Source organism: Prionailurus bengalensis, chromosome B3, assembly GCF_016509475.1.
Source record: "Prionailurus bengalensis isolate Pbe53 chromosome B3, Fcat_Pben_1.1_paternal_pri, whole genome shotgun sequence".
Taxonomy (NCBI): Eukaryota; Metazoa; Chordata; class Mammalia; order Carnivora; family Felidae; genus Prionailurus; species Prionailurus bengalensis.
The window spans coordinates 52,603,629-52,618,766 of NC_057355.1; the positions used below are offsets into that span (position 1 = coordinate 52,603,629).

Genomic DNA, 15,138 nt, shown 5'->3' on the forward strand with positions numbered 1-15,138 from the left:
TTAACTTCTTCATACTTAGGTAAATAATCAGTGAAAAAGAGATTACCCGTAAGTACCATACACACACTATGTAGGGTCTCGCTTATGTCTATTAAAAAAAACCTGATGATAGAAGGGGTAACATACTTATCAGTTCATTGACTTATAGACAAAGCAAGCAAGGAAGCCCTGGGTGCCTGCTCCGAGCTGACTCCCCATCCTGCTGGAAGGGTGCAGTCTCTAAAGTCAAGTACATTTCCAAAGTTGCATATGAAAAGGGGACACACACACACACACACACAGAAACCCTTGCTAACTTGGAAAAAAAAAAATCAGTGGTCTCTAACTCAAAGGGAATAGTGCAAAGTCGATCTTTGGCCCCTTTAAAACACTGGATATTGATTCAGAAAAACAAAGACACCCACTTCTTCTGAGGGAAGCTTTTGCCTGTTGAGAAGGGTTAATACCAGATCACACACAAGAAGCTGCCTAGCTCAATAAGTAAACTGTCCAAGCCAAAGGAGTGACGTTTTATAATTCAATTTCAAAAATTCTTTTTAAAAGAATCAACACATCTATCCCTACTTTTAACTGGGATTCTTCCCTTTACTCCGTGTAAGTGATAGAGGACAGTCAGGCCTCAATTTCGGGGGTCAGTATTACTCAGATTTTTTCCTGCCTGCCCTCTGTAGCTGGGCCAACTCTGCCATCGTCTGCTCCAGGCGCTGCCCTGAACAGGTCCACATCCCACCATGGTACACTGTGCAAGTGCTCGTTTGAATACCGTGAGCGGTACGAAGAAACTTCTCTTGTGAGAGATTCCTTTTACACAATATGGACAAAAAAGCCAGACGATGAAAGGGAATATAAAAGTAGATGGATGAGGGGTGCCTGGGTGGCGCAGTCAGTTAAGCGTCCGACTTCAGCCAGGTCACGATCTCGCGGTCCGTGAGTTTGAGCCCCACGTCAGGCTCTGGGCTGATGGCTCAGAGCCTGGAGCCTGTTTCCGATTCTGTGTCTCCCTCTCTCTCTGCCCCTCCCCCGTTCATGCTCTGTCTCTCTCTGTCCCAAAAATAAATAAACGTTGAAAAAAAAAATTAAAAAAAAAAAAGTAGATGGATGAAGAACAGTTTTCCCTACTGGTTGGAAAATTCGTGGAATGCCAATTCAGTATTGTTGTTGTAATTCTGCAGTGCACACACAAACTTTCACGATACTGTGCCACAATTTATACACATGCCAGTTTCTAATTTACAGTAAGCATCAGTTTAAGTGACTATTTGGCATGTGCCTCAGACTTAAATTCCATCATGTTTGTTATCTTCGATGTCATGTGTTTAATTACCGCCTTCTTTTTTATTATCCTAAATAACCAAGAGTTGACTATATGTATGCCTTTTACAGGGAAGAAAACAGCTTGTCTACTTCGATGCTTTTTACTATGAGCTTTCACAAAAATTTAGTAATGCCCACATTATTGAAATAAAAAACTATAGTGAATTTAGCCATAACTGTCCTTTTAAACAAAGTACTAACCTGGCCAAGCTGATGACTTTGTTGAAACAAGTCCAGGTGTTGGTGACACAGTGGACAAGTGCAGTGACCAGGAATGTGCAGAAGGCCCCTTTCTCTCCCCAACAGACCGGCTTTTATTTCTCAGCCGATGACCAGATTTGGAGTCGTTTTAAAACTCTGGTATCTTGCTTTCTTGATAGAAGCAAAAAGCACACTCTTGCCAAGTTCATGTATTCTGAAACAGGAAGGGCTCCATGTGATGGAGTAAGGAAAGCTGTGAATGTCTTGTACCTAACAGGTACAATAGCAATTCTAATGGCAGTAATGTCCCTTTTTGATTTAAAAAAGATCGGTCCTTAAAATGTTCATACTATCTACGTAAATGATTTCCTAAACTTTTTTTACAATTGCATTTTTAAACTCATGACTCCTTACAAACCATTTAAGCTAAATTAAAACTGATTTTAGCAGAAAGAAATAATGTTATAAAATACAAAATATCACCTACTATTGATTTTGCAATTTGAAACTGATAACAATGTAAACTAGAAAAAAGATACATGTAGTTAAAAAAAAAAAAGATTTCCAGTCTTTTCCCTTCTATCCAGGAAAATTTTACATCTGACATCACCAACATGAGCCCTTGGTGACCTTTTAAAGTCTCCCAAAGATTGTATCTCGGTGGATTTACTGGTGGTCTCCTTCAACTCGTCTTTTGCGAACTGTGAGAAAAAAAAGAGAGGATGTTAGAAATCCCTGTTACTTTGTACAGGGTTAACTTGCTTGTAACAAACAAGCTGCTGCAGATTCCAGTTATAGTTGTACTGACATGTAACGTCCATTTACTTGTTAAGCACTGAGGGGCTTCAAAATGAGAACAAAGACTTGTCCTCAGCTCCCCTGTGCTTACACAGTAGCATCAGAAATCTAAAATCATGGTCATCAATCACCTTTAAGTCATTGCACCCATTTGTTATTTAAAAAAATTGACACCTCTGTTAAAACGATGAATTATAAATTACTGTGTTGAATTTTGAAATGACATTCAGGAAGCTGGGATTAGAAAGTATTAAAAGCAACAAGTATTTGCATGCTCTCCTGATTAGGCATTACAATGTATCTCCTTAGTTTGTGAAAGAATATACCAAAAACATTTTTTTTAAGTTGTTTATTTAGAGAGAGAGCACAAGCAGAGGAAGGGCAGAGAGAAGGAGAGACAGAATCCCAAGCAGGCTCTGCACCATTAGCGCAGAGCCCAATGAGGGGCTCGAACTCACAAACCATGAGATCATGACCTGAGTTGAGATCAAGAGTTGGATGCCTTAACCAACTAGCCATCAAGGTGCCCCAAACATTTTTGTCATTTTAAAGGTAAATGACTTGCTACTATTTCCCAAATTTTCTTTCTAGGGTCTCCTACAAAATGAACCAGGCTCTGACAAAACAACAAATACAAAGTAATGAAAGTCTCAGATCCTGGTAATGTGGTATAAGGTCACATGAGGGTACCATAATAAACTTTGGCCACCAAAGTGGTCAACTAATTCAGCGGATGGTGTACAGAAAGGCGCATATATCTCAGGAGTTCCCAGCCTCTTCACAGACTGATGACCCCAAACCATTAGGCTGTACTCAACAGTAGGACAGAGTCCTCAGGCAGACATGCAAGTGATGTGCATAAAAGCTTGTCTAGCTACTGGCTGGGTGCTAGCTAGAAAGTAAAAACCAGGAGATAAAAAGTATCAAGTTCCCATGAACATTTTTATACTTAAATAATTAAGTACACCCCGGGCTCTAATTTTAGTTCATGTTAATGAAAAGCAGGTTTCCTGTGTTTACTGAAATACTAAGGGAAAAAATCAAATAGAGACTTGAGTCCTCAAATACAAATCTAATTCATATATATAGATCTCTGAAAAACAAATATCGAAAGGTAAATCAGATTAACTCTTTAGGGTAGAACATTTCCAAGAAAAATTTGAATTGCAGCAGGATTTGGATGTTATTGGCAGACCATTTATGATGTTAAAATGCATGTTATAGGGGTTCTTGGGTTACCCAGTTGGTTGAGCATCTGACTCTTGAATTTGACTCAGGTCATGATCCCAGGATCATGGGATCAAGCCCTGTATGTGGCTCCTTGATGAGTGTGGAGCCTGCTTCAGATTCTCTCTCTCTGCCCCTCCCCCCACCCACTCACATGCTTGCTCTCTCTCAAAATAATGTAAAATAAAATAAAATGCATGTTATTAAAAAATACATGTTGTAAACAAGATCTAAGACAAAGTGGAGCAAACAAGAAAGGAAGAAAATTAATTATGTGGTTAGCTAGTGTAAGGACAGTAATAGGAGACTCAAAGTTCAATCATATATTGCAACATATACCATATAATCTCTTTGCTGCTACAGCTAGGACACTTCTTAGCTGGAGAGATGGGAGTAGGTAAGAGTATTTGGATGAACAGAAAATAATGAGAAGATTATCAAAATCAACACTAAAGATCTGATACAGCCCGATTTGCAAGATGAAGAAAAACAATATGCCCAAGAGATTGTGTGTATGTTTCAAGTTTTGTTCTTTGGCATCTCTTTCTGGTGGCTACATAATTAGATTGCATATCAGAGCACATGTCTTTATGCTGGCAGCCTTGATCTGTGGGCAGCAATCAACGCAGGGCTCTAAAAAAAAGCTGCGGGTGCTAGGAGCACATAAAATGCAAGATGGGCCCAAGAGCCATTTCCGACTCTTCCTTGGCGCCTACTTGTTACAAGCAGATCCTCGGCTCAGCCTCTAGACAAGAAGCTTATAAATTTGGCCCTATTAACAATTCTTTGGCAATTTCTTTCCAAAACCTACTCCACTAATACAGGTTCTCAACACTCTATGATCCATCAATTGCAAATAAGTTCTAACCTCATATCCTATCTCTGGAAGAGTAAATAGTTATTTTTTGAAGTATCATTTTAATCATGTATTTGGTGGCCTATAATGGCTCTCCAATGCCTCCCACAAAAAATCCAAAGAAATGAAGTTTCTTCCCATGTAATTTTAGTGCCTTCTACTAGCATTCCCTCTTAATCTGCTGACATCACTTTTTTATTGTTAGCTTTAAGCAGCAAGTACTTATTGAAGAATTATTCTCAAGGCAGCATCCTGCAACAAGAGTCAGTTTTCAAACTCTACAAGCTGTCCTCAGTATATAAATAACTCGCTTGATCCCAAATCTGGGTTTTTATCCGTGCAATTCCCCCACTCCAGGAATGTCCTTATTCTCATTTCATGTCTCAAAATCTGGCTTGGATCAGAATGCAACAGCATGAGGTGGGGGTCTAGAGAGCTACCAACACAAAGCTGTCTGCTTTCTCTCAGTTCTGCTTCACATCAGACCACACCTTCAACATGACCTCCTCATCTCTATTACATGTGGCCCCCGGCACCTACTCACCTGCACAATGTCAACTGAAAGCAGCCTAGGAAATAGTTTTTATGTGTTCTCTCATCTTTTGGTATATTGTTGATTCTTGATGTAATTAGCGTGACTTTGCAAATTACACTGAGAATCAACAGTATACCAAACACACCAATTTCCTAAAATGTAAGAGGCTAAAATCTTCTATGGGAAACTAAGTCATTGAAGGACAGAAAGGGTTTGGACTAATACTCTTCAAAGTAATTTGGGTTGAGGGAAGGAGGCTGTAACATTTTCTGCATTTAAAGAATGCAAACTCAAATATGGTTGAAGCTTAAAAGAACTGCCTCACTTTGAAGGTGCTATTCGGTTTAGGAAATGTTATTTTATCTCTTGTCTAAGTACCTCTTTAAAAAATCTTTCAGTGACAAACACAAAAGGTTCAATTTTTGGAAACATGTAGAAACAAAATTATAAGCATCATATTCTTTAATTCAGCCTTGGCCAGAACACTTGCATCAAACAGAAGCACAAGCCTCAGCAGTATTTCAGTGGGAACCAGGAAAAAAAAAAGGGCAACGTCTGACACTGACTGATGTGCACTGCGAGAGGACAACCTGCCTGGTAATGGCTGTGTCAGGGAGACCGGTAAGGACAGCCAACACTTGTGTGCCACACACTATAAAACTTGTATCAAAACTAGAATTACTCCATATTTTATCATGTAAAACTGGATTTCTGTCTAGGCCTGTTTGATAAAAAGGGCAAAAAACTTTCCTGTCATGTTGAAATCTTTAATCAGGAGGTGGCTTGTAACAGAGAACAAAATATTTGTTACAGGTAGCATTTATTATGTTTCTCGTAGAAAACCGTTCACTTAAAGCTGTGAAATATTTGTAAGCAGACCCACTAACCCAATAATCACTACAACTGCGCTTAAACTGAACTCTACTTCAATCAATATAAAAAGGCTTGTGCAGATTTAAAAAACAAAGGCCAAGTAATTTGTGCAGATTTAAAAAACAAAGGCCAAGTAATCTGTGTTAACATTTTTTTTTAAAGTAAAAAAATGTTCCTCTAATACAGCAGCTTAATGATATAATTCAGAAATTTGATTTGAAATGCCTATGTCTTACCTAAGTCATTGTTTTTTGTTATAGCATTAGCTGCCCTGGTTCGGGGTCCCTGCTGTGTAAACTGATAACCAAATTTAAGGATATTTGTATTTTCCTCAAGCATGTTGGCGATTTCCAATTCCACAGCTGTCCCCAACTGCTGCCTCTGGAATAATTAAAAATAAAGAACAGTATTAATAGACTAATTTAAAATATTTTTCGAGGTAAATCAAGACTAAGATATTCAGGTACATGCTGATTCTGTTGGTCTTTTTAAGTTTTCCCAATTCTTACAATATACATAAATAAGATAAACAAATCTTAAAGTTCAGTATATGATCATACAGACATCAAAAAATGAAGATTACCAAAACAAGATACCACTTCATACCCATTATTACAGGATGACTATAATCAAAAAGACAATAACAAGTGTTGGCAAGAATGTGGAAAAATTGGGAACCTCACACATGCTGGCACAAATGTAAAATGGTGCAGTCGCTGTGGAAAACAACATGGCCATTCCTCAGAAAGTTAAACACAGCGTTACCACTTGACCTCGCAATTCCACTCCTAGGTATATGTCCATGAGAAATGAAAACCTATGTTCATATAAAAACCTGTATACGAATGTTCGTATCAATATTCCTAACGTTCAAAAGGTAGAAATAACCCAAATAGATTATTCAGCCATAGAGATTAACTACTGATACATATTACAACATGGATGAACCTGCAGAATATTTTGCTAAGTGAAAGACAGTAGACACAAAAGACCATATACTATATAATTCCATTTATATGAATTGTCCAAAATAGGTAAATGTGTAGAGACAGAAAGTGAATTAGTGATTGCCAGGGGCTGGTGGGAGGGGAGATGAAAATGTTCTGGAATTAGTGGTGATGGCTGCACAACTCTATAAATATGCTCAAAACCCATACTAAAAATACTAAGTTAACATTCTGGATGCTTCAAATGTCTTCATCTCCTTTCAGGCCACCATCTTCCCACAAGATTGCCCCAAAGCCTTCCTCCCACCTGCCTCCTAAACCCCAGCCCCTACACAGCAGAGTGGGCTGGAGATCCCACAGTTATCGCTGTAGAACACTGACCTGATTGTCAATCTTGAGCTCTGCCAGGGTTTCATTATCTCTCAAAGCATCAATCAGTGCTAGAATCCCAGCTCCTGTAATAAAGTTGGACTCCATATTTAAGCTCTTCAAATTTTTGTTCACTCTCAGCATATCTGCAAAAGCCTAGAAATTAAAGAAAGTATTTGAAGATAAAAATTGACAGCGTCTATCACATATTATACCTACTATAAACAAATACACTAATTAACAGAACAGCTTTGATGTTTCTCGTTAGGTTGTTTTATCTTGACACACTACCTCACAGGCTTCACATGTATCTACTTTTCACAAGTACCCTGTCACAATATTTAGATTTGTCACTGTTGGTAATATTCTCTGCTGCTGTTCACACTGTTATGTTCATTCACACCCTACTCCTTGCTTCTTTCCCCTGTGTCTCTCAGTTTCTCTCAGTTTCTGGGTAGGACTAATTTCATCAAGGTCTCTTTGGAACAACTTTTCTTACTTAGGTCCTACTGCAGTTAGGTTACTGTGTCACCAAAGGAAGATAAATTGTGGATTGCTTTTCAGGGCAGAGACCAGAAGGGATGCCTAAGGCAGAAGGCCAGAAAAGCTCACAGATAAGCAGAACTTAAAGTCAAGTTAAAACAACAGGCAAGAGGGGGCAGACAGAACTTGGGACAGGTATCTATTTCACTTTTGACACTACATAAAAAAGCTGGCTTTGAGATGGGAAAGATGGATGTGGGCAGCTCAGTGAGGAGACTATTGCAACAATCCAGGTGAGAGAAGATGGTGGCTAAGACTGACCAAGGTGGTAGTTGAGGAAGGGGTGAGAAGTAGTTGGATTCTGGAATATTTTGAAGACAAGGCTGGATATACATTTAAGGTGGTGAGAAAGGGAAGTCAAGGATGACTCCATTTCTTTCTGTCTTAAGCAAATGAAAGAGTGAAGTTGTCATTTAGTGAGACAGGAATGAGTGGGAAAGGAGCATGTGTGGGAGGGAAGTCAGGAGTTCAGTTTGGGACTATTTGGGATGTCTGTTAGACATCCAAGCAAACTGTTAAGTAAGTAGGTGGACATGAGTATGGAGTTCAGGACAGAGGCACCAACAGGGGATAATAACACTGGAAGTCAGCAGCATATATAGAAAATACACAGCAGGGGCGCCTGGGTGGCGCAGTCGGTTAAGCATCCGACTTCAGCCAGGTCACGATCTTGCGGTCCGTGAGTTCGAGCCCCGCGTCAGGCTCTGGGCTGATGGCTCGGAGCCTGGAGCCTGTTTCTGATTCTGTGTCTCCCTCTCTCTCTGCCCCTCCCCCGTTCATGCTCGGTCTCTCTCTGTCCCCAAAATAAATAAATGTTGAAAAAAAAAAATTAAAAAAAAAAAAAAAAAGAAAATACACAGCAAAGAAACAGAGTGACATCAACTAGAAAGTGAGTGTAGACAGAGAAAAGAAAAGGGCCCAGGACTGAGCCCTGGGTCATTCCAATCCTTAGAGGTTGGGGAGATAAGGAGCAACCAGCATAGGGACCAGAGAAGGGATGTTCAATGAGGAGGGAGGAGAATCAAAGGGAGTGATGGGCTCAAAGCCAAGTGAAGAAAAAGGTTCATACCTTAACCCAGGAATGCAAGGTTGATTTAATATGCAAAAGTTCATCAATATAATATACCAGATTAATAAAGGACAAAAACCACATGATCATCTCAATAGACACATTGAAAGCAGTTGATGAAATCCAACACTGTAGATCCATGAATGAAATCCTCTGCAGATGTCAAAAGAAAGGTCTAGAACTTTATGCAGTGATATGAAAAGATCTCTAAGATATACTGTTGAGTGAAAAATTAAGTTGCAAAACAGCATATATTGCATGACTTCATTTATGTTTTTAAAAATTATAGAAAATTGGGGCGGCTGGGTGACTTAGTTGGTTGAGCATCTGACTCTTGATTTCAGCTCAGGTCATGATCCCAGGGTCGTGGGATGGAGCACCATGTTGGGCTCTGTACTGAGCATGGAGCCTGCTTAAGATTCTCTCTCTTTCTCTCTCTCTCCCCCCCACTTGCCTGTTTGCACTCTAAGAATAAAAAATAAAATAAAATTGAAAAATTATAGAAAAGAAATACAGGTGGGAATGCAAGCTGGTGCAGCCACTCTGGAAAACAGTATGGAGGTTCCTCAAAAAACTAAAAATACAACTACCCTACGACCCAGCAATTGCACTACTAGGCATTTATCCACGGGATACAGGTGTGCTGTTTCAAAGGGACACATGCACCCCCATGTTTATAGCAGCACTATCAACAATAGCCAAAGTATGGAAAGAGCCTAAATGTCCATCGATGGATGAATGGATAAAGAAGATACCACATTTTCTTTGGAGTGTTACTCGGCAATCAATAAGAATGAAATCTTGCCATTTGCAACTACATGGATGGAACTGGAGGGTACTATGCTAAGTGAAATTAGAGAATGACAAAAATCATATGACTTCACTCATATGAGGACTTTAAGAGACAAAACAGATGAACATAAGGGAAGGGGACAAAAAAGAGACTCATAAATATGGAGAACAAACTGAGGGTCACTGGAGGAGTTGTGAGATGGGGGGATGGACTAAATGGATAAGGGGCACTAAGGAGTCTATTCCTGAAATCATTGTTGCACCATATGCTAACTAATTTGGATGTAAACTTTAAAAAATAAAAAATGAAATTAAATAAATCAAATTATTTAAAAAAAGAAAAGAAATACAGGAACAAACCCACAAAATAGATTATGTACTGCTTAATAGCTAAATATCAACTGAAAAAAGAGTAAGTCATGTTCATAAAATCAGTTTAGCCATCTCTGTAACATGCTTGTATATAGCCATCATTTCAATATTATCAATAGTAGCTTACTTACAGCAGCAACAGGGTCATTGCTCCGGGTGGCTGCAAGACTGAAATATTTCACATGTGTGTTGGTTTCCAAGGCTTTTGCAAAATCTTTTAGAGTTGGAATTGGGATATTCTTGAAAGACAATATGTGAAATATTACATTTTAGTTTTCAAGAAATTCAGTCTATTAATCAAATATATTTGTACTTTTTTTTTTTAAGTTAAATGTACTCAAATTATATACACACAGCATTTAGTCTACAAATGAAAACAAACAACCTCCTTCATATCTATGTGATTTCTCTCTTATGGTACATCTGCACAAACGGTTGATCTAGAGCAGAGTATATGTCATTATTTCTCTAGCATTTAAAGAAATTTCCATTATTCTACACTTAACTATTTGGATTATAGGAAGGCAACACCTTAGTATTCAAAATGGATCCACTTTTCTACAGAGAGAGAGAGAGGTCACTTAGTTTAAGCTACAAGGCATTAAGTGAGATTAATCTTACACTACCTGACATGTGGAAAGATAGACTTCTAGAAGGCACTAATTTCTCCCTTTAGTACCAAGACTACAATTCCCTGTAGCCTGGTTATTTTTTGACCATTACGGTTGATTTAGAATGTGAGGATTTTTTTTTAATTAAAATTAGTGATCAACTAGTAATGTTAACTTTTTCCAAGGCTTTCCTTTTTTTGCTCAGAGGAAGGAACAGCTGCTAAAGGAACAGAAAGGTCTTATTCTCTAGCTTCTTATAATTACCAGATGCTCCCACAGCCCTCAAAAGACATAAAACGAGGAATTAAAAAAATAATAAAATAAAAAGGAATTCTTAATGTAGCTCTTATACAATGACCATTACTCTAGAGATAATTTGAATTTACTCTTCATAAATTTAATTATCCCTAGGCCCTCCTACCTCATTTCTCCTTTACTCCAAGGAAGAGCTACATTTTTAACAACTCAGTAAGATCCCAGAAAGCCTACTTCTAGGTGTCTACTCAAGAGAAATGAAAACATGTTTTCATGTTCATTATGTGTTTAATGGCTTTATTATAATCATCCCAAACCAGAGAGAATCCACAGGTCTATCAACTGGTGAATGGATAAACAAACTGCAGCACATCCACACAACAGAATACTGCTCAACAAACTGATACATCCAATCACAGAGATGAATCTCAAATGCATTATGCTAAGTGAAAGAAGCCAGACTCAAAAGACTACATACTATATGATTTCATTTGTAATGCATTCTGGAGAAGGCAAAATGATAGGGAAAGAAAACATATCAGTTGCTGTCAGGGGCAGAAAATGATGACAAAGGGGAGTAACATGTTCTACATCTGTGGTGGTAGTGATCTTACAACTTATGTATTTGTCAAACTCACTGGACCTGTACATGAAATAGCGAGAGTTTCACTATATATCAATTATACCTCAAGAAACCTGATTAAAAAAAAAAAAAAGAACCCAAAAGACTAAAAAACTCTTTTTACTTTGAGAGCCAGAGAGATTTATGCTGACAGTCTGTAGGGTTTACAGGTTTACATGCTACTCTTTAAAAGCAAGTCAGAAAAATATTACACCTTAAGCTCTAGGAATCTAAGCATACTGTTAGGACCAAAAACTTTACCTTTAAGTAGAAAGAATTACACTATATCAAAACTGCCCAAACTCTCATCCTACAGCTGACTCAAAGCAATTAAAAACTTTATTAGTTGCTTAGCATACCTACCTTTATATTATTCAAATTGACTTCAACAAGACGAACATCATTTTCTTTAATTCTCTTTAAAGTCTCTTCAACATCGGTTGGATTTGGTGGCTCATCAAATACTGGAAGAATCTTTTCACCTTTCACCACATCTGTAGTAACAAATGAAAAGAGTAAGTGTCTTATTGGCTGATACTATTACAGTGAATTCATATATGAACTTGATCACACACACATACATGCACGTTCAATAGAACTAACCAGAAAGTTCCCCCCACAATTTCTAAATGATCCGTTATGTGTTGACACATATTTAAAGCGCTCAAATAAAATGTTATCCTCTTGTATTGTTTTCTCTGAGATTTAATTAGTAATTACTGTAAAAGCAGTAAGAATCACAGACTTGAAGAAACATAGCCTCGGTGAAAAGAGTAAAGTGAAGGAAGGATACATGACCTCTTTCTCTTATGGGGAGTACTACACCTGGGGAAAGGGGGAGGACGAGCAGGAACAGGGAATGGGGAGACAGAGAAGCAACGGTATATAGAAGAGCTACTGAGACAGAAATCCCCCAAATTACTGCCCTCCTTCACTTCTATCCCCCAATCCTTCAACATGTATACTATACCCACACACATAGCCAAAATACAACTATGCAAAGTTGAAAGAGGACATAAAAGCCTTGAATCTTCTAATGAGATCTAAGTGCACTTTGATGTGTGTGTAAAGGTCTATGAACATGTGTAACAGGCAAACTTTTATGGATAAATTTTCTGGGGAGAAAACCTACAGCATCAGATTCACAAAGAGTCAAATGACATAGAAAGATTGACAAGGTCACTGTCTGGCTTAGTTCTTCCTTTCTGCCTTCCTCTAGCTTTTTGTAGCAAAACTCATCTTAGGACAAAGTATACTGAATAAATTCCCTTCTTCTTTTAAAATACCACACACGTATACACATAGCATCCTGAGGAGATCAACTTAGATGATGGTCTGAAAATTATTTTCCTGAGGAGAGTTGAAACATCTGGGTGTATCTAGACTGGACATATATATTAAAAGGAAGTATGCACACTGTTTTCAGATTTATCCTGTAGAAGGAGAAGAGAGAATTTCAAGTTGTTCTGAAAGGCTGGGTTAGAACAGGTGTAGGTTGCCAGGAGGCAGAATATGGTTCAATACAAGGACCAGCTTCCTATCAGAGCTCTGCTAAAAGGACAGAATGGGCTCCCTCTCACACAAGTTCAGCAAGGTTATCTTCTCCAAGACTATAGATCAAGGGGGCTGGAGAAAAAAAGATTTCTTACCATAAAGAAAATTAAGTTCTATCTCAATTCTAAACTTTATAAAACCAAAATATTTCTTTCTTAATTCCACAGAATATATGTGTTTAAAAAGCTTTACTTCTGAATAAAGTAATGGATCCAATAAATGGAATGCTGAAACTATTAAGAAAGGCTCATGGGAGACTTTAAAATGGATGGATCAGGAGGCACCTGAGTGGCTCAGTCGGTTAAGCATCCGACCTTGATCTCAACTCAGGTCCTGATCTCAGGGTTGTGAATTCAAGCCCCATGCTGGGTTCCACACTGGGTGTGGAGCCTACTTAAAAATTTTTTAAAAAGGGATGGATCAGGCTGCTAACATGTGAACACAATGATGACTTTTGGCACATTCCCCAAAGAGGAATGACCAGACTTGATATACGATTCAATTACCACTTAGGAAGCATTCTTGCCCCAAAAAACAAAAACCAAAAAGCTGCACATACGCCTCTAGAAAATAATAGTTTTCAGAAACATAGAAGACAGAGAAATATGTAAAATGATACCACAAGGGGAAGATGGTGATGGAGTAGGAGGACCCTAGGTTCGCCTCATCCAATAAGTACAATTGGGTAACTCTCAGATCATCCTAAATACCCCAGAAATCAACCTAAAGACTAGCAGAACAAATCACAAGTAAAGGTAGAAAAGAGGCAGACTGAAGAAGGTAGAAAGGGTGAAGACACAGTTGGGGAGAGAAATGGATTTGTGGCCTCTGTGGTAGGGAGGGAGCTGTAATCAGGGAGAAGGATGAGAGGCAGACTAGCACTCAGGAAGGAGCACAGGATAAATGGGTCCCACAAGCAACTGGCTTGGAAGGTGAGTGGGCCCGAATTTTGTGAGTTCTTGCAACCAGTGGGGCTTAAGGCCTGGAGTTTTAAAGGTCAGTGTGCTTGGCTGTGGGAGACCTCGGAGGATATTGAGGCTGCTGGAGAGAAGACAGGCGAACAGCCTGTGGACATACAGCGTGGAAACAACAATCTGAAGAGCGCCTGGGACATACAGTGGGGAGGCTAGTTGCCTCATCTCAGATTGTGTCCCAGAGAAGCAGCATTCATGGACCTCTTCATAAAACCATTACCCTTAAGAAAAGGACACACAGCTGACTTTCCTAATACAGAGAAACAGGCAGAGAGACTTAGACAAAATGAGAAGACAGAGGAATCTGTCCCAAATGAAAGAACAGGGCAAGAACATGGCCAGAGATATAACCAAAACAGATATAAGTAACATGTCTGATGGAGAATTTAAAGTAATGACCATAATACTCACTGGGTTTGAGAAAACAGTGGAGGACATCAGTGAGACCATTACCACAGAGAAAGGGAATAACACACCAGAGATAAAGGGTTCAAAAAAAGAAATGAAAGACAGGCCTGAAGGAAAGAACAGGATGGAAGAAGCAGAGGAATGAATTAATGACCTAGAAGACAAAGTAATGGAGAGTAATCAAACTGAACAAAAGAAAGAAAAAATAATTATGCTTATGCAAAACGAAAATAGATGTAGGGAATGCAGTGACTCCATCAAACATAGTAACATTCATATTATAGGAGTCCCAGAAGTAGAAGAGAGAAAAAGGGGCAGAGAATTTATCTGAAGAAATGATAGCTGAAAACTTCCCTAATCTGGAGAAGGAAACACATATCCACATCAGGAGGAACTGAGATCCCTCAACAAAATCACCAAAGAATTTCCACACCAAGACACATTGTAATTAAAATGGAAAAAAATAGTGATAAAGAAAAACCATTAAAAACAGCAAGACAAAAGAAGACAGTTACAATACAAAAGAAACCCGATAAGGCTATCAGAATTTTTCAGCAGAAACTATCCAAGCCAGAAGGGAGTGCCATGATATATTCAAAGTGCTGAATGGGAAAAACCTGTAGCCAAGAATACTCAATCCAGCAAGGCTATCATTCAGAATACAAGGAGAGGGGTGCCTGGGTGGCTTAGCTGGTTAAGCGTCCAACCGTTATTTCGGCACAGGTGGTGATCTCGTGGTTCGTGAGTTGAAGCCCCACATTATGATCTGTGCTGACAGTGTGGAGCCCATGTCAGATCCTCTGTCTCCCTCTCTCTCT

The 15,138-nt window shown here is 38.8% G+C and overlaps 1 protein-coding gene across 1 annotated transcript in view; it reads right to left on the bottom strand.

Moving 5' to 3' along the window:
- Positions 1–1,085: 1,085 nt before the first annotated feature.
- Positions 1,086–15,138, bottom strand: part of TMOD3 (tropomodulin 3) — an 80,390-nt gene continuing 66,337 nt past the window's right edge. Inside the window, exons 6-10 of the mRNA XM_043555418.1 lie at positions 11,748–11,878; positions 10,028–10,135; positions 7,133–7,276; positions 6,041–6,185; positions 1,086–2,216 (exon numbers count right to left, since the gene is read on the bottom strand). Coding sequence (XP_043411353.1) covers positions 2,182–2,216; positions 6,041–6,185; positions 7,133–7,276; positions 10,028–10,135; positions 11,748–11,878 — 563 coding nt within the window. The 3' untranslated portion in view covers positions 1,086–2,181. The remainder of the gene's footprint in view (positions 2,217–6,040; positions 6,186–7,132; positions 7,277–10,027; positions 10,136–11,747; positions 11,879–15,138) is intronic.